The 20,829-nt window shown below is 51.6% G+C and overlaps 5 protein-coding genes across 6 annotated transcripts; 3 read left to right on the top strand and 2 right to left on the bottom strand.

Annotated features, from left to right (window-relative positions):
- Positions 1–530: 530 nt before the first annotated feature.
- AAFC00_003879 (uncharacterized protein) lies at positions 531–3,848 on the bottom strand (the record flags this gene model as incomplete). 2 transcript variants are annotated; one of them, XM_069343421.1, is made up of 4 exons in its annotated part: positions 531–719; positions 783–2,848; positions 2,907–3,277; positions 3,319–3,848. In XM_069343421.1, the coding sequence occupies 4 exons, from the start codon at positions 3,846–3,848 to the stop codon at positions 531–533; spliced, it is 3,156 nt and encodes a 1,051-aa protein (XP_069201247.1). The 2 variants fall into 2 exon arrangements, with proteins under 2 accessions (XP_069201247.1, XP_069201248.1); XM_069343422.1 differs by having other exon boundaries at positions 2,907–3,271.
- A 457-nt stretch (positions 3,849–4,305) lies between these two features.
- Positions 4,306–7,000, top strand: AAFC00_003878 (uncharacterized protein; the record flags this gene model as incomplete). Its single annotated transcript, XM_069343420.1, has 3 exons — positions 4,306–4,467; positions 4,524–5,022; positions 5,076–7,000. 3 exons carry the CDS (start codon positions 4,306–4,308, stop codon positions 6,998–7,000), a joined length of 2,586 nt encoding a protein of 861 aa, XP_069201246.1.
- A 1,013-nt stretch (positions 7,001–8,013) lies between these two features.
- Positions 8,014–11,051, top strand: AAFC00_003877 (uncharacterized protein; the record flags this gene model as incomplete). Its single annotated transcript, XM_069343419.1, has 5 exons — positions 8,014–8,064; positions 8,136–8,164; positions 8,240–8,357; positions 8,414–8,561; positions 8,632–11,051. 5 exons carry the CDS (start codon positions 8,014–8,016, stop codon positions 11,049–11,051), a joined length of 2,766 nt encoding a protein of 921 aa, XP_069201245.1.
- A 4,200-nt stretch (positions 11,052–15,251) lies between these two features.
- AAFC00_003876 (uncharacterized protein) lies at positions 15,252–17,130 on the top strand (the record flags this gene model as incomplete). The annotated part of the gene is made up of 3 exons (XM_069343418.1): positions 15,252–15,528; positions 15,590–15,797; positions 15,855–17,130. 3 exons carry the CDS (start codon positions 15,252–15,254, stop codon positions 17,128–17,130), a joined length of 1,761 nt encoding a protein of 586 aa, XP_069201244.1.
- Positions 17,131–18,372: 1,242 nt separating this feature from the next.
- Positions 18,373–19,594, bottom strand: AAFC00_003875 (uncharacterized protein; the record flags this gene model as incomplete). Its single annotated transcript, XM_069343417.1, has 2 exons — positions 18,373–18,744; positions 18,797–19,594. The coding sequence occupies 2 exons, from the start codon at positions 19,592–19,594 to the stop codon at positions 18,373–18,375; spliced, it is 1,170 nt and encodes a 389-aa protein (XP_069201243.1).
- Between the last annotated feature and the right edge of the window lie 1,235 nt (positions 19,595–20,829).

Here is a 20,829-nt window from a genome sequence, read left to right as displayed (position 1 = left end):
GCATATGTGCTATTCGGCCCTTGTAATAGCTTTCAAAGTTGATCATCAATGCTGCGAGAAAGAACTCTCTTCGCAGGGCATGTAGATGGTGTTTTGACATGGTATACCACCATAGCTCTATTCTATAAACGCCCCTCGCACTACATCATAATCGGTACATCTCCCGCCGACCCAGAAATGCCTTTTATTCGTCAGTGCGTCTGGAGAAGCCCCTACTTTGCCCGATTCTCTCCGTGTTTTCGGGTTCTCGTGTAGGGCTGTGCCAAGATCTCTCCGTTCCCGCTGCGTCCTATCTTGCAGGTCCATGTGCTCGAGCGTCGCGCCAGCTCAGCAAGTGCAAGCAATCAACATATTTTAGATGAAACGAGATTGCCTGTACCGGCCCTCGGAGTGCGAGCACTCACCTTCTTAGCCGGATAACACACCCTCGTCTTTCTGTCTTCCTGTCTCCCGAGGCACCCCTCTCTCTGCACACACACACACACACATTTCTCCATTCTGCCGGGGACCCTCTCTGCCGCAGCTGCGCTCTATTCTTCCTCGTCGTCGCTTTCGTCTTCCTCGTCATCTTCGTCATCTCCTTCATCCTCGTCCTCGTCCTCATCATCTTCCACCTCGTCCTCTCCGGGCATGTATTGCAACCCGTAGTCGTCCTCGAAGTGACCGAGACTCTGCACTTGCACGTTGAATCCTTCCTTTGTGAACTTCTCGATCAGGCTCTGCATCGTAGTCAGCAGCTTCCCTGTATCTTCGTCGATGCATTCGCTCTCAGTAGGACTTACCTCTTCCATCAGCGTAGCACAGGTGACAACCAGATTGGCTGTCTCCGGCCTGAAGATCGGCATGATCACCCTGTTCATGACGTCCTGAATGTGCTCGCCTTTGATGTCTCTGACCCTGGCCAACATCTCGTCATTCCATCCCTTGCCGATACCCCTGATTACCTGGTTCACAAAACTCAAGTTTGCTGCACTGCCCATTGTAGGCTGTTCGTCCGCGAAGCCCATGACAATACTCGAAATAGCACCCTCGAGAGCAAACTTGTCGAATGGTGTCTTACCGCTCGCGTATCCCTCGACTTGCTCCTTTGCTGCCAAGAAAGCCTTGTAGGTGTCAGGTGAACGATAAATGCGCAAGGTGAGCAGACCAACGTCGACGCTGCGGCTGAAGCCAGAGCCGTAAGCCAGACCTGTACCACGTACTGCAACCCAGAGAGGGCCCTCGACTGCGTCTAGGTAAGCTTGTGCCACCATGAGCGCTGGTAGATCGGGATGTTCCCAAGAGTCAGGACCTCTGGTGGTCAAGAGGCCATACGAAGAGTCAATGGTAGCCATGGGAATGATGTATGCGGTATTGCCAGGCTTCTTCGCAATCTCGCTGAGCTTCTCCTTTCTTGAGTCCAGCGGTTGCAACGTGCCAGATGTGTCCAAGCCAGACAGTATGTGCTTCCATGCAGAGACGGGGTTCTTGATCTTGGCAAGATCTCCCGCAACAAAGACACGGAAATTTGATGCTTTGTGTAGCTTCTGATAGCAAACTTGAAGCCTTTCGATCACCGAGCGGGGATCCTTCTTCAGCTGTTTCTTGAGACGCTTGAGGTAAACAGACTTGACAAGAGTGTTCCTTGCTCTACTACTCGAGTCTCTGTTGAGGTGAATCACCGAGTCCACGGCGGTGCACATCTCCATGCCACTGCGCTTCTCATCTGGAATGTCGGCGAGGATCTTGGTGAGCGAGGCCCTCAACCTTACTTCGTCGAGGATCGCATCAAACATGACAGTTTTCAACCAGTGAATAGTCGTGTCGTACTTTTCTGCTTCGACTTGGAACGCAATCTGGATCAGCTCGCCATTGCCGGGTCCAGAGCTTATGTCATAATCCACGGTGTCCTTTTCCAATTCCACTACCACGTCCTCGAACTCGATTCTCTTGCCATCGCGCATCACAGGCGTAGTGAAGAAGTTCATCAGATAAAGAGTCAGGAGCGGCTTCAGCTCGACTGGCAGTGTTCCACTACACATGACCAGTTTGACTCTGACAAAGTTAGATGGGATGTGTTCGAAGTGAATGAAGAGCGGAATATCCGAGTCGTCCTTGTCGACGATTTTCTGGACATCATTGTCTAACGATCCCATCTTTCTTGCACGTCCAGCCCGCGCAGTAGTTGTCGGAATGAAATGAATAGACGATGTTCCTGGTACCGTAAATTTACCAAGCATCTCGTCTGGGATGGGCTCATCATTCTCCATTTTGGCTTTCTCAAGCTTCTCCGCCAGCTTCTTCAACCCTTCCTCACCGAACTTCTCCTGTTGAGCCTTTACTCGGGCTTTCTCATCAGTCTTGAGCTTCTTGGACAGCTCGCGCGAGGGTACGCCGAGGACTGAGATGTGATGCGCATCAGCAAGCCAGTGGGAAAGGAAGTCTCGCCATTTCTGATCCGACCATCCTTCCAGAGTGTCTAGGTCCTGTAGAGTCGCAAGTTCCCGTAGATCGCTGCCGTCTCTATTTCCGAACAGGTGATCCTCGATCATTGGTGTGGCAAAGAAGTCACCAGTGCTCTCACACTTGAACTTCAATTGTCTTCGGTAGCGCTCAATGCAGTCGTGCATATAGCTCATGTCGAGCTTCTTGGCTGCAGTGTCCTTCAAGATTTCGAAGAGACGCTTTTCCACGTCCGCAAGCTTTTCGGTCTCCACAGCGCTGAGATTGAACCACGTCGTGACATCGGGACGCACGTCAGTGGAGTAGTAGATCATACTGCATAACTGTTCCTTCTCGACCATTATGTTCTCGAGAACAGAAACCGAAGATCCACATAGATAGACCAACATTATGCCCAAAGCAGATACTGGAATAATGGTCAGCTGTTGAGCAGAAAATGGTCGAAGCCATGGGTGGCAACTTACCGGCGAGATGGTCGTTGCAGTCCGGGCCCAGGAAACCGACCAGGATCTCACCCATCGACTCGTCGTCTTCTGGGAAACGGACAGTGTCTACCACAGTCTTTTCCAGAGGTGGAGTACGCTTGGAGTCGACCCATGGTCGCTTGAAAGGTGTGTCCGGAGACGGAACATCCTTGAGAATGGTTGGCTCGAAGTCGTCCAGGATCTGCAGGAGCTCCTTGTGGTCAATCTCGCCAATGAGTACCAGACACAGGTTTCTGGGCTGGTACATCTCTCGGTGAAACTCGCGAATGCGATCTGCCGTCAGGACTCGGAGTTGCTCCATCATGCCTCCGGTCTCGTACCTGAAGCCATCGCCCTGGGGGTACCTTGTTCTGTCAGAGCCAGTCATCGAAGCCGGAATGATGTTACCTACATTAACCTTCGGGCCTGCAGCTCCATGAGCTCACCTTGCTGATTCTGAACGCCTTGCATTTCCGAGTAGACCACACCGGCATCGTGCCCAGTACCATCTACGTGGTGCACTTCAGTGTAGCAACCTGCATCAGTAAGGGTGGGCACGAGGACATGCTCGAGATACACAGGCAAGATTTGCGCGAAGCCTTCCCAACCGGCGGTCTCTAGTGTGTATGCGGTGTGGTCTGTGGCTGTCCAGGCATTGGTACTAGAGTAGGCTCGCGTGGCAAGCTTGTCCAAGACTCCCTTGTAACGGTAGCTTTTGGAGCCCATGAAGCACAAATGCTCCAGGGTATGCGGAGATCCGGAATCATCATGGATCTCGGTAGCCAAGGCAAAATAACCATAGACCTTGGGGCCTTTCTGATTGACTACGACGACTCGCATGCCCGTCCTTTCGGACTCATATTGAGCAACATCGATGGGCGCATAATCGAGCTTGAACTTCTGGATAGTCCGGAAGAAGGAATGCTGTCTTGCTGCTGGCATAATCTGGGTATATCGTGCCTCTGAGAGCAAGCACGATTGACGAATGAAGTTTGTCCGATAAGCTATACCAACAGCAAGTTTCCCAGATGTCCGAAGTGATAGACGTCGATATATGTTCGACAGCAAATCCGAATAACGCCAGTGGAAGGTATACTGGGCCTGGGAATCTCTATAGTATCGACAAATAGTAAGCCGTGTGCTGTAGATACGATATCCTAGAGGGGCCGAGGAGGGGCAAATGCACTGGAAATATCACAAATGGTCCGTGCCATGGGGATTAGAGTCTTGTATTCCAGTATATGCTGAGGTGCTTATCCAGAACAAGGTAGGTTTAAACGAAACGTCACTGGAAACAATCAACACAGCTTCGTTCTTGCTTCACTGTACCTTAGTCTACCTGATCTTTCAACTCAGCTTTGCATCATATTCACTCGCGTTGAGCTTGACAGGACGCTTTATGTCGTCTGCAATATCTGATGCGAGCCTGAAAGAGGCCATCGTTGGCTCTGTGGAACATGGCGCATATCCCGAATCAGAAGCCGTGTCTTCGGCAGAGCTGAGGCCCAATGTGCTTCCTGATTTACTGGTTGATTTGCAAAGAGCCCGCGACGAAGTTAAGGTGTGGGTCAATCTGTGCCATAACACGGTCGCCGAAGTCTAACAGCATTCTGACAGGCCGACATACGCCAGTTGAGCAGAGATGTCGCCCCAGACGTCGATGGCTGGATCGCGCAGGCCAAGAAGTTGCAAGCAGACATCGAGCACTCCAAAGCCACGGCGCGAGAGATAGTCCAGCAGGCTAGAGAGGGCGAGGAGCTGCGACAAGATGCAGACGAGGCTGGCAACAAGGCCGGCTTGCTGGAGAAGGAGGTCGCTTACAACGAAGAGTTAGTCAATACTTTGAGCAAGATCCGGAGCCTCAGGTCTACCCTCGACGAGTGTCAAGATGCAATGATCAACAACGACCTGGCATCCGCACTGGCTGCCATAAAGCAGGTGGATTCTGTCCTTCCAGAATTAGCAGCCGTGGACCACACAAGAGCCTATGATCTGCTGCAGATACGCATCCAGAAGATCAAGTCTGCGCTGGCTGATCAGGCTACACAGGGTCTGCGGGAAACCATCAAGACAAACACAGCAGATCACAGCGTCAACGTCGTCGAAGTCGAGCATCGTAAGTGCACGGGATATACGCTGCTCGGCCCTCGTGCTAACAAGCAATACCAGGAACACATGATATTGAAGCTGCCGTGAATGTTCTGACCACTCTGAATATCCTACCAGCCTATCTCGACCGCCTTCGACGCGACCTCGACTCAGCCGTCATTCGACCAGCTTTGTCTCGTGACACTGCTACTCACAGCAAGATACTTATAGAGAGCTGCTCGATTTCTGTCTCGCGACAAGATGGCGACACTGAAATCATGAGCGTTCTTGGGGACTTCTGGGGATTACTTGAGTTTTTGAACTCGCACCTACCATCGTCATTGATGCTGCCACTTTCCCAAGTCTTGCTCCCGCAACTCCTGGACATCATTACTACAACATGGCTCGATACATGTGTCCCGATTCGAATTGATGAGATGCCATTCTTTCAACGAGTTCTGGATCGGGTGTCGAAGCTAGCGCTACAGATTGATGGGCTCTCATGGCCTGCAAGCACGAAACCACTTACAGAATGGGTACAGAGCGCACCGCGTACGTGGTTAGCCAAGCGACGAGAGACCGCGCTGGGTGCTGTGCGAGCCTTGTTATTCACCAAGCTCAGGGAAAGACACACGGTTGAGAGAGTCGAAACGCAAATGATATCCAAGGGCGATGCGCTCATGGGCGCCGGTGGTGAGACCGACGATGATGCTTGGGACGCAGAATGGGGCGAAGAGCAAGAGACAGCTTCCATGCCGGACGCAAAGGCACCGGCGCCGGCGCCGGCAGAAGACATGGATGATGACGACGATGCGAGCGCATGGGCTATGGACGACGATCCGCCAGGAGAGGATTCGACGACAGACACTGCGAAGGCGAAAGGGGATGTGGAGGAAGTCGAGGAAATTGATGCAGACGTCGACGCTTGGGGCTGGGGAGACGAAGATCCAAATGAAACAGCCCCGATTGTGGAGAAAACGCAAGACCAAGAGCAAGAGAAGGCCCCAAGCAAGAAGGAGACAGAGAAAGACGCAGCGGAGAGAGAGGTCACACTGAAGGAAACATATACCGTCACGGCTGTGCCTGACGGTATACTCAAAATCATTGAGGAGTCTATCCTGGACGCCGAGACCTTGATGGATGCAAGTTACGCGCAAACGTCGATCGGGCCCGCAGCGACTGCTCTCTATGTCGTTCCTACTTTCGTCCTGGCCATGTACCGCGCTACGTCGTCGACGGCATATGGAAGGCTTGACACGGGCAACATGCTAATCTACAACGACAGCACCAGGTTGGCGGATCAGCTGCGTTCCTTGATCGCTCGGCATTCGGACAAGGATGCTTCCTCTGCGCTCGCACCAAGCTCACGGCCAACGTCACGGCTGAAGTTGGACAGCGAGATCAAAGCTCTGGACCAATTCGCCAAACGAGCGTACGGTGCAGAGATGGAAGCGCAACGCACGATTCTAGGGGATATGCTGGACGGAGCGCAGGGTTTCTCAAGCTGCACGACGGAGCCCTTCGCTAGCGCATGCGACAGTGCGGTGGAAATCACAGCAAGCCGACTGAGAGATGTATACAAGCAATGGGAGGGGATATTGTCCAAGTCTGCACTGCTGCAATCACTCGGGTCGCTCCTAGGCACGGTGACAGGCAAAATAATCATAGACATTGAGGACTTGTCGGACATTGGAGAGGAGGAGTCCAAGCGGCTGTGGTCTCACTGTGACAAGATGCTGGCGATCAGGGATCTGTTCATGCAGAAACATCCCGGAGACGGAGAGGCACACGACACGACCGGCATCTACTGTCCCAATTGGCTCAAGTTCCAGTATCTTGCGGAAATACTCGAGGGCTCGCTGGCGGACATTAAGTATTTTTGGAGTGAGGGGGAGCTGAGGCTGGAGTTTGTTGCGGAGGAGGTTGTGGATTTGATCCAAGCACTGTTCGCAGACAGCGACTACCGAAGAAAAGCAATCGCGGACATCAGACGATCGCGAGGATGATACAAGCAGTCAGCTCAGGTAGAACACTGTGGGTAAGGTAGCCATGGCGGATTCGCCAATGCTGTACGTAATAAGACTGAATTGACCGTGAGAGTATCAAAAGATCCAAGGCACTTTCCACCCTGTCGAGGTGAATGAGCACGGGCTGGTCCGGGGGCAGGTACATTTACAGTATAAGCAGAAATGACGCGCGCGCGTCAGGATTTGGGAAATGAAGGCGTCGGCGCATGGGTCAACATGGATCTCATTGGATCATGGATCTCGCGTGTCGCCTGTCTCTTGCATGTGCGAGGGAGGGAGGGAGGGAGAGCGATAGTGGGAGAAAGAGCATTTCCATTGCCTGGCATTGATACGAACATGGCATGAACGACTACTAGCAGCAGAAATACACCAACAACAAGCCAGAACTCGCTTCCATCATCCAACGCCCTTGGTAATTTATCCCTAATTTGTCTTGTCTTGTCTTCATTCACCTTTACCAGGTCATCTCTCCCCCAATGCCCGCTGCTGCTTTTCTTACTACTTGTTCCGTGACAACACTGCCAGATCCGGCATTTCTTAATATAGTTCTACCGCACCTTACCTCTTATAATTGAATATCCTTATATCGGCCTATGCAAGCGCGCATCGCCACCATCAGCAGCATCATTGTCACTGCCGTCGTATCTTGACAGGCCGTCTACCCGCCGAGCCTCCGCCTCTCCGCCTCCGCAAAACAGCAGGTTAGCTAAGGTACAGTACACAGCCAGCAAGCACAGTAGGGTAGCTTTTGAGTCAGACTACTGTGTCGTGCGCTACTTTACTGTACTTTTGTTCTTCGTAGCTGCCTGGCTGCCTGTACTCTGCTTGTCGTCTACGGTACGGATCGAGTGCTAGCGCAAGTGGAGCGACACGATATCTGATATATTGGCCAAAGGACAGACGGCATCCGCAACAGTAATAATCAACAACAAAGACAACAAGAAGAACATCCTTCCTCCATTAGGCTGGCCCAGCCTGCTGCTGCTTGACGTATGCCACCAGCTTCTCGGGCACAAGCCGAGCTTCAGACGCACAAGAACAAGGTGTGTTTATGTGGATCCCTCGTTTTCCACAACTTGACTCTGTTTACTGACTCGACGCGTGAATTGTTCAGCTCGCCACTTCATATCAAGAGCTTCTCGAGTAAGCCTTCGCTCTGTTCGCCCATCGCGTCTTGCTGCGCGATGCATCGTTCCACTTTACTGATTCCAAGACCAGCGAGTTCAATTCAAAAGACCTCCGTACTGTAGGCAACTATACCGTCGGACGCTTGATCGGAAAGGGCTCTTTTGGCAAGGTCTACCTCGCCTCGCACAAGCTCACCAATGGCTCAAAGGCATGGGCATTTCAAGGTCTACAAGGAAAGAGAAACGCTGACTGGGCTCACCACAGGTCGTGCTCAAGTCGGCAAAGAAGGACGATGCGAACCTGGCAAGAGAGATCCACCATCATCGCCAATTCCTCCATCCACACATCGCTCGTCTATATGAGGTCATAGTCACCGAGAGCCTTGTATGGCTGGTGCTGGAGTACTGCTCTGGTCAGTCGCTCAAGTGTCCTCCCGGGCCATCAACATTATGCAAGAAACTAACGCTCCCATGGCAAACCAGGCGACGAACTCTACAACTACCTCCTCAAAAATGGCCGCATGGAAGAAGCCACGGTGCAAAAGATATTCACTCAATTGCTTGGAGCTGTGGCCTACGTACACGGCAAACAATGCGTGCACCGCGATCTCAAACTCGAGAACATTCTGCTCGACAAACACGGCAATGTCAAGCTTTGCGACTTTGGCTTCACGAGAGAGTACCAGGGCAGCAGTAGCTATCTCCAGACCTGGTGCGGAACCGTCTGCTACAGTGCCCCCGAGATGCTCAAGGGAGAAAAGTACGCAGGCGAAAAGGTGGACGTGTGGAGTCTGGGCATCATTCTTTACGCCTTGCTCTGCGGCGAGCTACCGTTCGACGAGGACGACGAGTCGGCCTCCAAGGCATTGATATTGAAAGAGGACCCGAAATACCCCGATTATGTGCCCGAAGGTGCCAAAGACCTGATCTCGAAGTTGTTGTCTAAGCGCCCGCTGCTTCGACCTGCTCTTGCCGACATCCTGAGACACCCGTGGCTGGCCGAGTATGCTCCCCAGCAACAGGAGATCCTGAAAGTCCAACAACCTGCACCTTTCACCACCGATCTCGAAAAGAACACGTTACTAAGGATGCGTAGTGCAGGAGTGGATATTGATATGGTGATAGAGCACGTTCTGGCGCAGAGATGCGATTCTTTGGCTGGCTGGTGGGCCCTTTTGATTGAAAAGGAGGAACGTAAGGAGAGACGGCGCAGCAGGAAACGGAAAGAGCGTGAAGCCGAGGCGAAGAGCATTCGGAGATTGAGCGCCGCCAGTAACAGGCTTTTGGCCGCTGCGAGCTTGAAAGACATCAACGAGGAGCATCCCATAGCGCTCTCTGAAGATCCTCCGAGGACTCGGGGTCGAAACACGAGCAGGTCTAGCGCTGCTCCTCCAGATCTTCCCCGGGTCAACGAAGCCCGTACGCCGGAGCGAGAGGATGGTAGGCCTCCTCCAGTCGAAAAGGACATGGCCAATGGCTTGCGATCCGCCAGCTCGTCACGCCAAAGACCGGTACCTCCACCCAAAGAGTTTCCAGCACGGCGACCTCGTGCAGGATCACGGAGCAGCAGTGGCATTATGCAACTCGCACACACCACTAATGGTCTACTCGCCCCGCCTCCGTTCCACCAGAAACGAAAACGTCCGTTCAAGGAGCAGATTGCGCATTTCAAACACTGGATCAGGGAGTCGACAAAACGCACGAGCAAATCGCCCAGCAGCTCCAACCACAGCACTTCCACCACGTCGCCACGCTTTCCACCAAATTCCGCCCACGGGTCCATGGCCACTCGCGACACGTTGAGTCGCTCCAGCACTCAGCTTCTCGAGATGCGAAAAACTTCATATTCTCAAACTCGACCCGAGTTCCAGCCTCGTAACACCTATCCCGCGCGACCGCGCGTCAGCACAACTTCATCCTATGGGTCCACTGGCAGTCGAACACACAGCAAGCGCCCCTCGCTCTCGCCGGCTCCTTTAACGCCACGCTCGTCTTTATACCGTAGAAGCAGTGCAGGACTAAAAGGGCGCAAATCAACATCCTCTTCCGTGTCCTCCTTCCGCAGCATCCACGCGCATCACCACAGTCACTCGAAGGCGTCGAGCACGTCTTCTGCATCATTGGCGTCACCAAGCAATATCTCCATCTCGTCTCGACGCCAGAAGAGCCCGCACAGTAGCGTCAAACTGATACACCCCGGCACACCTACTTCGGTGACTGGCACTTTCCCCGCCGGTATACGCATAAATCGTCGTCCACCTCCTGGGATGTTGGGAACGCTCCCTCCATCTCCGTTCCAGGATCGCGCTATAGGTATACCACCTCCAACGTCAGCCTTCAGCGCCTTTGGACCACCCAGTCCAGGCATGCATCCTGTATTTGCCAAGAAAAAGCGAAGTGTGTTCAAGGGGCCTGCATTGGGTACTATCACAAGTGCGCGAGGCGGGCGAGGTACCCCTGGTGGGAGTGAACCTGGAAGCAGGACCGCCAGCGCACAGGGACGTCGCAGTGGCGAACTGCCCATCGCCGAAGAAGAAGAGGAAGAAGAGGAAATGGCTCAACAAGGCTTGCTCGGCGAAGAGGGTGAAGGAGACGGAGCAGATATACTGGAAGAAGACGAGGAAGAAGAAGTTGAAGAGGTGGAGGCGTTCAGTCCAGTCGGTGATAACGAGAAGGTGTTTGACTTCAGAGAGCCCGACAAGGAGGAAGTCCATTCGCCAGCACAGCTTGGCGAGCCTTTCGAACCCGTTGCATCTAGCGGGGCCAGCACTGGTGGGGCCAGCGCGAGAGATGCTACAGACGCCCCGAAGGTGATTCAGGGAGTGCCCGAGTTTACTCCCCATGGCTTTACTGTATTGGGAGGGCCGTCACCGCAGCCAAAGCAGGAACCAGCACAACAATGATTTCCTTTACCGACAGCTCAGTCAAAGGAAAGGTAATCTTGCAGGACAGCGGCGCAGTCACCCAAGCTCGATTTTCTAATCAAAAGATGCAAGACAAAAGTCATGTCTAATCTAGCGCTGTACGAGGGGAAGATAATCGCCTCAACCTCTACTTTCGATTTCCTCCATTCTCGCGACCTGTTTATGGGGTTTCTTTTTGGCGGTGTTCTTTTTCGTCTCATTTTGTATAGCTTCGGGATACCACTTTTGCGACGAAAGTTCGTGTTATTTTCTTATTTTTTACTTTATTTTTTATTCTGGGGGTGGAGAAATACACGTTACCTTATTCATCATCTGAATGTATACATACATATCTTATACATGCCTTTTTGTTTTCTTTTCCCTACCTCAGAAGTTATCGAGCCGTCCTGCTGCTGAGTTCGTTCTTTCATGAAAGGTTGAGGTTGGTTTGGATTCGAGTGGTTGAAAAGAACAAAGAACAAGCGGAAGATCCGTCTGAACGGGTTATGAATCGCATTGAGCGGTGAGGTGAGTATGAACAGAACGAAAGTGAGCTAGCCCTTCTATTATTGTGTCGTAATCTCTCCCGACGATCTCACGGGAAAGTTGAGAGATGGGAGTTTTCTTTTTCGGTGGCTGTGATAAGATATGGAAGAAGATGAAACTGAGGCAGAAGCAGAATAACCTTTCTGTGACATGTATGTGTGTGCGTAAACTGTAAACAGTATCAGATTGGCACGGCTCATAGACCTTTCCGAGGAGGAATGCGTGTATTCGACTTTAGTCTTGACAAAGGTAATGTATGAGCGACACGAAAGACGCACAGGTGAGGAAAGTGCATAGGTTGGTTGACGGGAGGGCAACCCTGTCTTGTCTGCTTTTATTTTCGTCTTTTTGTCCCAAAGGTTCGTCAAGGAGCCAACGGCAGATATAAGTCTCGGATTGCAAGCACTAAGCTAGAGGTGATTTGAAGCTATTGCCGTTCACCGGACAGGGTAGTCGTGTTATTTATTTCTTAGAGCATGAAGGATGCGGTAGATAGATCATATGCTCACCCCAGCATTTCAATGTGTACGCTCACTTATTAGCACAACAACACAACGATCGACATATACCTACGAAGAAGATTGACCATGTGAAAGCCGACAAATAAACCTACAGTACCATCCTGCTTTCCGCACATGGCATGCGCCAACTATACTTGTACGTGCCCACTACAGTAGGTGGAGTACAAGTACACAACCCTCGGAGAAACTCCACCAGGGTTTCTTTTCATATATCCGAATTGCAGCCAGGATGATCACTCACTGCACGAGTCACACTACTGCTATTGCTACTGATTACGACTATTATAGTACTGCACACCTAACCAGCCAACCAGCCAACTAGCCAGTCAGCCAGCTAATCAGCGACTATCATAAAATCAGACAAAACGAAACTTCTGCCTTTTATACGCGCGGATAACCGAGTAAGCGCTCTTTCGTCAACAGTACTACCGCTCGGCGGCCGTGCAATCACAAAATTGTCTCGTTTCGTCTCGTCACCTATCTGTCTGTCTTTGCGTTGTGTGCATTCACTCTCGGGAGTGCGAGCGGTAGTCTCTCCCGCGCGCGGATCAAAGCGGCAGATGGCTCTACCTTTCGCATCAGAGAGCAGGCAGGGTGGACTGGTCTGTCTTGCGTCGCGATGCGTCGCCTCAGGCCAGGGAGGGTACTGCGGATGAGACGAGATTGGATGCAGTCATGGGATGGAAAACCCCACTGTAGAGGTATCGAGTGTCCGTGGAGAGCGGGTAGAGTGGAACGCAGAAGTGACGCGAGCGGCAGCATGGGACTGGAGACAAGATGCTTTCTGTGGAATGAATGGATATACGTGCGTCACGGGTTGAACGTCTCGCTTGAAGGTAAAGGTAGGGTATTAGGTGGTGAGACGACAGCGAAAAGCAACGCCTGGAGTCCTCCCAATAGTCACGTATTCGGGTATGACAGATGTAACATTAATAGTTCCATTATTGAGAAGTTGCTGAGTAGGCAGGAAGAGAGCATGATGTTCCTGACAATCTACAGATAATGACTCGGGAACCAATGGCCTGGATGTTTCGAAAGGCATATACACACTTGTAGCGAGAAGGAGCTCGTGATCCCGGCATCAAGATTCGCAGACCATGCACATGCACATACGAAATTTACGAAACATGTTCGACGACTAATCAAGGTCAAATAATACATCTTCCTTTTTTTTTTTCAGATCAGACCACGCCAGGAGATCATCGAAAATGCGCAGATCGCGATCTCCCCTGCTCCCAATAGGTGCTGCTCTTTCGGCGTCGCCGTGAAAGTGCCTCTATGCGGCGGGCAATCTTGTATTCCGAAGACGCCATCTCGCTGTACTGAGAGCGAGTAGCGAATAATCCCGGGCTGACATGTCTGACAAACTGACTCGAGAACAACATCTAGTCGAGATCCATCCTGGTGAAAAGTAAATCGGTGATTGTAGAGACTCAAAAAACAAGCCACTCAATCACAAAGCAGATGATGTTTTCCGTTATTGTGTGGATAAGAGAGGAAGGTCGATTAAAGTGGCGCGCACGCGCGCAAAGCAGCCCGGGTGAGTTGGCTATGACAGATGCAGACAATAACCCTTATCTCTGCGCTAACGCCTCGTCACTGTACCTGCTTGGCCTTTAGACTTTCCATTGGCTAACCGTGATGCTTCCGGCACATTGCGCCTTAGCCGCCTTGTAGCGACAATTGTCACTGCTTGCTCACGTTATGTCACCAAGCATTTTTTATAAACGAAAAAGCTTGAACTTTTGCAGTCGCTTGTCACAGTAGATCTACAAGCACCTCATGGAGTTGTACTGACGACCAAGCCGTGTGGTCTGCGACGGGCCCCAAGTCCCCGAAGCTTGTCCCCGCATGGCATCAAAAGAGGATATGGAGGGGAAAAGGCAAACCGAATGTACTGTTAATCCGTGATCGCGAGAAACCGAGGCGAGCTCTGTGTGCATTCGTCTCCGTGCTTCGTGCTTCGGGGCCCGCTGAGTCAAGCCGTCTACTCAAAGGCGCCCATCCTCCGTAGTACGACATGATTGCAAAGAAGCAAAATGCAACCTTAGTCGCCTTACGTCGCCGGAAGGAGCTCGACGGACAACGGACAACGGATACATGGATCGTACACGTCAGATACTGAGTTTTCGTTTTGGTAGGCTGATGTATCAATCAGAATCCTGATTCCGTCATAGAATAGATACGCAAGAACATAAGAAACGGCCATGTACGGTATTACTATAGACTCTTGTGTCAAGCTGGTGAGGAAAGAAAAAGCTTACCTTAGTTTGTTCTGTCTTATCTGGGCTCCATATTATATGTGTGTGGAGAATTACGTCTCTCGATTTGGCGCACCACATAAAGCAATAGGCGGCGCTGACCGAGTTTAGATATCAACAAGCGTGGCCAAGTGGGGTCAGGGTATCTGGACACGCGAGACCCTCTTCGAAAAGTGGTCCTTGCGCGTCAGACATTGGGATCCCCAGAGACACAGTGATCGAGGTCCTGCTTTACTGTACCTTGCCTCGCCTTGCCATTCTAGACTTCACTGCATGATCGTCCTCTCAAGGGAGCTGCAAAAGTGAACGTCCATCTGCGACGCATGTTTCCCCCTCATAGAACATCGAAAAGTCGAAGTAGATCAAGGCCTACGGCGAATTAGCAATAACCAAAAAGTCCTGGGTACAAAGCTGTCGTTCACCACTATGGGTACTTTCGCACAAGTATTTCTTCCGAATCCTACGTATTAACCGTTCCGTCGTTACAGACCCGGGGCAGTGGTGCACCCTACTGAGGGACTATCTGATGATGGTGGCGTCGGGAAGGCGTGCATCAATGCGCGCCCGTAGATAGCGCTTTTGATTCCAACCATTCATCGTCCTCTTGAGGCCAGCCTAGCAGTACATCTTCCATAACTCTATTAGCACATTCTTTCTACGCGCCTTGGCTTGCGTGAAATAAAAGCGATGCTCTCTGCCGACTCTTCAGAAAAACGGTGTCCCAAAAATATAAATCGTTCATTATAGACTTCGAGGCTGGAAGTAGTAGCTAGTGCAGCTTGTTTTGTGTAACGAGACCAAGCCTGCCTTTCTTGTATCTTTCTTCTACATCGCTTACAGGTGTTTGACATTACGACGACACATCATCCACAATGGACGACATCGAGAAGGCCGGCCCATCATCACCTTACACTGGCGAGGATCACGGTGCTGTTGAGTATGGACAGAGCACCTCATACAAAGGCTCCTTTGCCACACGCTTCGTAGATTCATTCAAGCGCGACCCCAACGCTCATGCGACTCCCAAGGGTGCCGCAGAAGGCAAGACCTTCGATGTCGAGACTGCAGTGGCCGCAACAGCAGACACAGGGCTGGCGAGATCTCTAAAAGGTCGTCATCTGCAGATGATCGCTATCGGTGGTTCTATTGGTAAGTCTTGTCTCTCAGACAGCAACTGCTGCAGGAACGCTCTTGACTTACAGTCTTGTAGGTACTGGTCTCTTCGTCGGTTCAGGTAGTTCGCTAGCAAATGGAGGACCTGCATCACTGCTCATCGCTTATGGTATCATCGGTATTATGCTTTACTGTACGGTGCATGCTCTAGGAGAGATGGCCGTTTTGTTCCCCGTCGCTGGTTCTTTCTCTGCATATTCGACACGTTTCCTTGACCCTGCCTGGGGGTTTGCCATGGGCTGGAAGTAAGTTCTTTCGGGTTTGTCAGCATCGGGAAAACATCTTGCTTACAACATCAACAGTTACGCTCTGCAATGGCTTGTCGTCCTGCCGCTTGAGATTGTTGCTGCTACTCTGACCATCGATTACTGGACTCAAGGATCAATCAACAACGATGCCTGGGTAGCCATCTTCTTGTTCGTCATCATCGCTATCAACTTGTTCGGTGTAAAAGGATACGGTGAAGCCGAGTTCGTTTTCGCCATCATCAAGGTTCTGGCCGTCATCGGATTTATCATTCTCGGTATTATTCTCGCTGCTGGAGGTGGCCCTCGAGGTGGCTACATCGGCGGCAAGTACTGGCACAACCCTGGTGCATTCCACAATGGATTCAAGGGTCTGTGTTCGGTCTTTGTCACCGCAGCTTTTGCTTTCTCTGGTACCGAGCTTGTTGGTCTTGCTGCAGCCGAGACCGAGAACCCTCGCAAGTCTCTTCCCACCGCCGTCAAGCAGGTCTTCTGGCGTATCACCCTCTTCTACATTGTCTCGCTCACTCTCGTCGGCCTGTTGGTCCCTTGGAATGACGACAAGCTCCTGAACGGTACCAGCAGCGCAGATGCTTCCGCCTCTCCTTTCGTCATTGCGATCAAGAACGCCGGTATCAGCGGACTTCCATCGGTAATGAACGTCGTCATTATGATTGCGGTTTTGTCTGTCGGAAACTCCTCCATCTATGGTTCGTCTCGCACTCTTGCCGCCCTTGCCGACCAAGGACAAGCACCAAAGATCCTCGGATACATTGATCGTACTGGCCGTCCCATTGTTTCTATTGTCATCGCGTCGGTCCTTGGTTTCTTGGCTTTCCTTGCTGGATCCTCTGTCCAGGGTGAGGCTTTCAACTGGATGCTTGCCCTTTCAGGTCTTTCGTCCATCTTCACCTGGGGATCTATTTGTTTGGCCCACATCCGCTTCCGCAAGGGCTGGAAGGTGCAAGGCCACAGCCTCGACGAGCTCGCTTACCGCTCCCAGCCTGGCCTTATTGGTTCATGGATTGGTTTCATCCTCAACTGCCTTGTTCTGATCGCTCAGTTCTGGACTGGTTTCGCCCCTATCGGCTACGCAGACATGACTGCGGACGAGCTCGTCAAGAACTGGTTCGAGGCGTATCTCGCTGCTCCAGTCGTCATTGCATTCTACCTGGGCTACAAGATCTGGTACAGGACTCCGTTCGTGCGCAGCCACAACATGGATCTGCACACGGGTATCAGAGAGTTGAACCTGGCAGAGCTGCTCGCCGAGGAGCGTGCCGAACAGGCCGCTTGGCCCAAGTGGAAGAAGGTGTACAAGATCTTCTGTTAGTTGTGTTGCGTGGCTGCGAGAGAAAAAGGGTCAGGTGTTCAGTGGGCTTGTCTCACTCAACACTTGTCTACGTGTCCCTTTTTCTTCAGTGCATGTCCGGAACGACCTCTGGAAATGGGGGGAGTTCGAAAAATCCTATGATACCTTAGTGCTTTTTAGAATGTATATATTTTGCGTTTATCTTCATCTTGGCTTGTTTTTCCGTCGTCAATCATGTTTACTTGATCATTGGCTCAACTTTTTTCGCTCTGGATGCTGTGTATTTTAAGTGTTCTGAGAATGCTCTCGCTCCCACGTACGTTCGTTCGTGTTGTTCGGTCCGTCTTCGTCAGCATCTGGTGTGTTCGTCCATGTAAGCAAGGAAAGACAGGACGAAGCAGCCAAGCCAAGGTCCTGTAAAACAAGGTATAGTATTCCTTAATTCAACTTGAACGTACGTCCAGCAGAAGCGTCAAAAAGGGCAAGTAAAAGTCTACAAGGGGAAGAAAGTCAGCGAGAGTTTCGGATTCATCAATGGATGGATGAATGAATGAATGAATGAATGAATGAATGAATGAATGAATGAATTAATAAATCAATGGCCTGAGCTTGTGCTCCTTCACTGATCGGGGAAAGAAAGGATCTTAGGTTGAGGTATGTGCGATGGAATGGGATGGGATAGGATGGAATGGAATGTGCCCAACCTACAGTAAGGTGAACGGAAACGGAAACAAGAAAGGATTACAGAGCGTGCCTGCTGGATTCGGCTGGATATGGGACATCAGATTCGAGATGTGAGGCTTAAAAAGTAGGAGGGGGAGGGTTGAGATTCACGAGCCGAGTTTTGGAATGGAAAGAAGGAAGGGAGGGAGGGAGTCATGAGAAGCCACAAGAGTCATGGGAAGTCATCCATGAATGAGTCGTGAGTCTCTTTGCTCTCTCTCTCTCTCTCTCTCTCTCTCTCTCTCTCTCTCGCGGCCTCTGGTTTCAATAAGGTATACGACTGATCACTGTGACACGCGTGAAACGCTCACATGTTTTGTTCTGTCATTTCTCTCTCCGCTGGGAGAGGAAGACTATAAAGTGTACAATGACGAGCCCTTCGCCCCCTGTTATGCTAGTTTCCCTCCCGATGCCATCGGTCACCATCTCCTTTACACATGCCCGCCCTCGGTTGCTGTAGTCTTGACCCAAAAGAACAAATCAGACGTATATATACCTTTCCTTTTCCCTTTTTGCTCTCCTTAAAGTAAGGCCCTGCTTTTACAGCCTCCGGCCGATATTCCCAAAGCAGACGCAGGCGACGAAAAGAACAGTGACGATCCAAGTAGCCACGCCGACAGACTCGAGACTGAACAGACCGGCGACGAGGCCCGACGATCGCAGATGATCGGCATTCGAAGCCGATTGTGCTGCTGCGGCACTGTTGTTCACAGCTGCTGACAGGGAAGACGACAGAGATGGTGATGGGACGAGGTCCGGCTTTATGCCCAGCATCAGGGCGGTGCCTGACAGAGCGATTGTGGTGCTGAGGATGAATCCGGGGGCGCTGCGGTCCAGAAGAAACCATAGTGTTGGATTCGAGAGTGTGAGAGTCAGGGCGAGTTGCAGAGTCGAGTGCCACGGGATGTGACGCTGAAGCATAGATTAGTATCCGAACAATGTGGCGTGGCTACCGAAAACTTACAATTGCGAATGCGATGCCACTGAAGACTCCAGCCGTCCTGACCAAGTCGTTCCAGACAGGTGTCCAGCCTGATCGGCCAGTGGCTTGTGGCATCTTTGCGTTGTCCAACGTCTTGTACCCGACACCAATGGCGTCCTCGTCATCATCGTTCTCATCATTCCAGATGCTGTCGACATAGGGCATAAGCCAGCCGAGTGTTGTGCCCATGAAGGCCCAGAAGACAAGATAATAGGGAGATTCGTGATTCAAGCCATTGACCCGCACGGGAGCCAACTGCTTCCTGCCGTGCACATGACGGATAAAAGCGCCATAGCCCACACCGATCAGCGCCAGTACAGCAGTCTTGAAGAAAAGAGGAATCCAGTAGCCCTTGATGGTCTTGGTCTTTTTCGGCTTGTGAAGAGTGCGGCTTCGTCGAGCGGACTGGCTCAGCATGGAGCCTCTGCGCTCTCGACTGCGCATCATCAAGGCCTCGTCCATGCTCTTGCCATTGCTCAGCAGATCTCCCAGCTCCTGCCGTAGTCCATCAATGGGCGTCTGGGTGCCATTGCCCCACGGCGTGGGCGGTTCGTCCCGGTCTGACGGGTAGCCGAAGACACCGGCGAGAGTGGAGGATGTGAGATTGAGAATACTGCGACTGCGGCTCGGGACAGTGGTGGACTTTTCATCGTCGAGAGAGGTGGTGTGCGGTTCCGGTGACGGCTGAGACGAAGAGGTTGTGGTGGATGACAAGGGACCAATCTCAAAGGGTCTGCGAGGTTTGGGACGCAGCAGAGGAGGTGTCCCTTCTGCCGACATGATGATTGACAGTCACGAAGGTGGAAGGTGGAAGGTGGTCGACGACGGTCAGGTCAGGTCAGGTCAGGTCAGGAATGATGCGAATCGACTGATTGGCCGGGCCGGGTTGGGTGTGTCGTGAGTGAGTGAGTGAGTGACAGCGTGTGGATTGCACAGCGGTTGGCACCAATCTTGGAAAAGTAAAGGCAAAGCAAAGCCAAAGGTACGATAACGTCAAGTCAAGTCAAGTCAAGTCAAGTCAAGTCAAGTCAACTCAGGACAAGCCAAGGTACAGACAGAAAATATGGCGGAGTGGCTTGCAGAGTGCTGGCTAAGGTAAGGTAGGTATTGCCGAAACAAAGAAATCGTACGACGCCTGTCTGCCCTCGAGAGCTCAGACTTCTGACGACAAAAAGGAGACACCTTGTGTGTGTTTGTGAGATGGAAAAAGGGATTCGAGAGCAGAAGAAGAAGACCGCGAGGGTCTTGTTGAGATGATGGAATCGCCGTATCTTTCTTTTTCTGCACCTTTTACCCCGTACCTTACCTACTACTGTACCTCTGGCACTTCTCTACGGAGTTACACTAAACTCGTTCGTCATATTTCTTTCACATGACAGAAAGCTACAAGGGTTGAGAAACGCATGTGATTCATCTGCCCGCAGCCCGCTTCGCCCCTTGTTTCTCACCTTTGCCCATCTAATCTAAGGTAGCCTTACCTTACCTTGCCTTATATCACTAGTGATACAACGATACTGTACTCGATATACTGCACAAGTACATCTCCGTCATCGTCACTCGCCTACCTGCAACGAACACGAGACATTCATGTGCATTCCAGCGCGAATACTCGATTCATCAATCTTTCCCCACAGGCGCGCTACAATGGCGCTCGTTTATATTCCTTGACCATTCATGCGGAAGCAGTCATCGACCTCTTTACTGCCGAGTCATGGAGACCTGTCCACTGCCGAGTACTTGACCATCCACTGGACCCCGATTAATCATCAAATAAATGACCCACAGCAAGCTCCTATGTAGATCCCCATCCCCGATCGGATGCAAAGGCTCACTGGTGACACCTTCACGCCTTATGCAGCTGTCTAGGTACGACAATCATGTTGAAAAGTAGACTGCATTCTAATAAATGAACTACTGTATTACACGACCCCTTCTTGCCCCGCCAGACAGCATAAGGTATCCATGGTCATTGGAAACCCGAGAATGGGGGGTCACGACAGAAGCTGTTCTAGAGC

Source organism: Neodothiora populina (genome assembly GCF_041146345.1).
Source record: "Neodothiora populina strain CPC 39397 chromosome Unknown canker_contig_16, whole genome shotgun sequence".
NCBI lineage: Eukaryota > Fungi > Ascomycota > Dothideomycetes > Dothideales > Dothioraceae > Neodothiora > Neodothiora populina.
The sequence above is the reverse complement of the archived record's forward strand: the minus strand, read 5'-3'. Positions and strand labels throughout refer to the sequence as shown.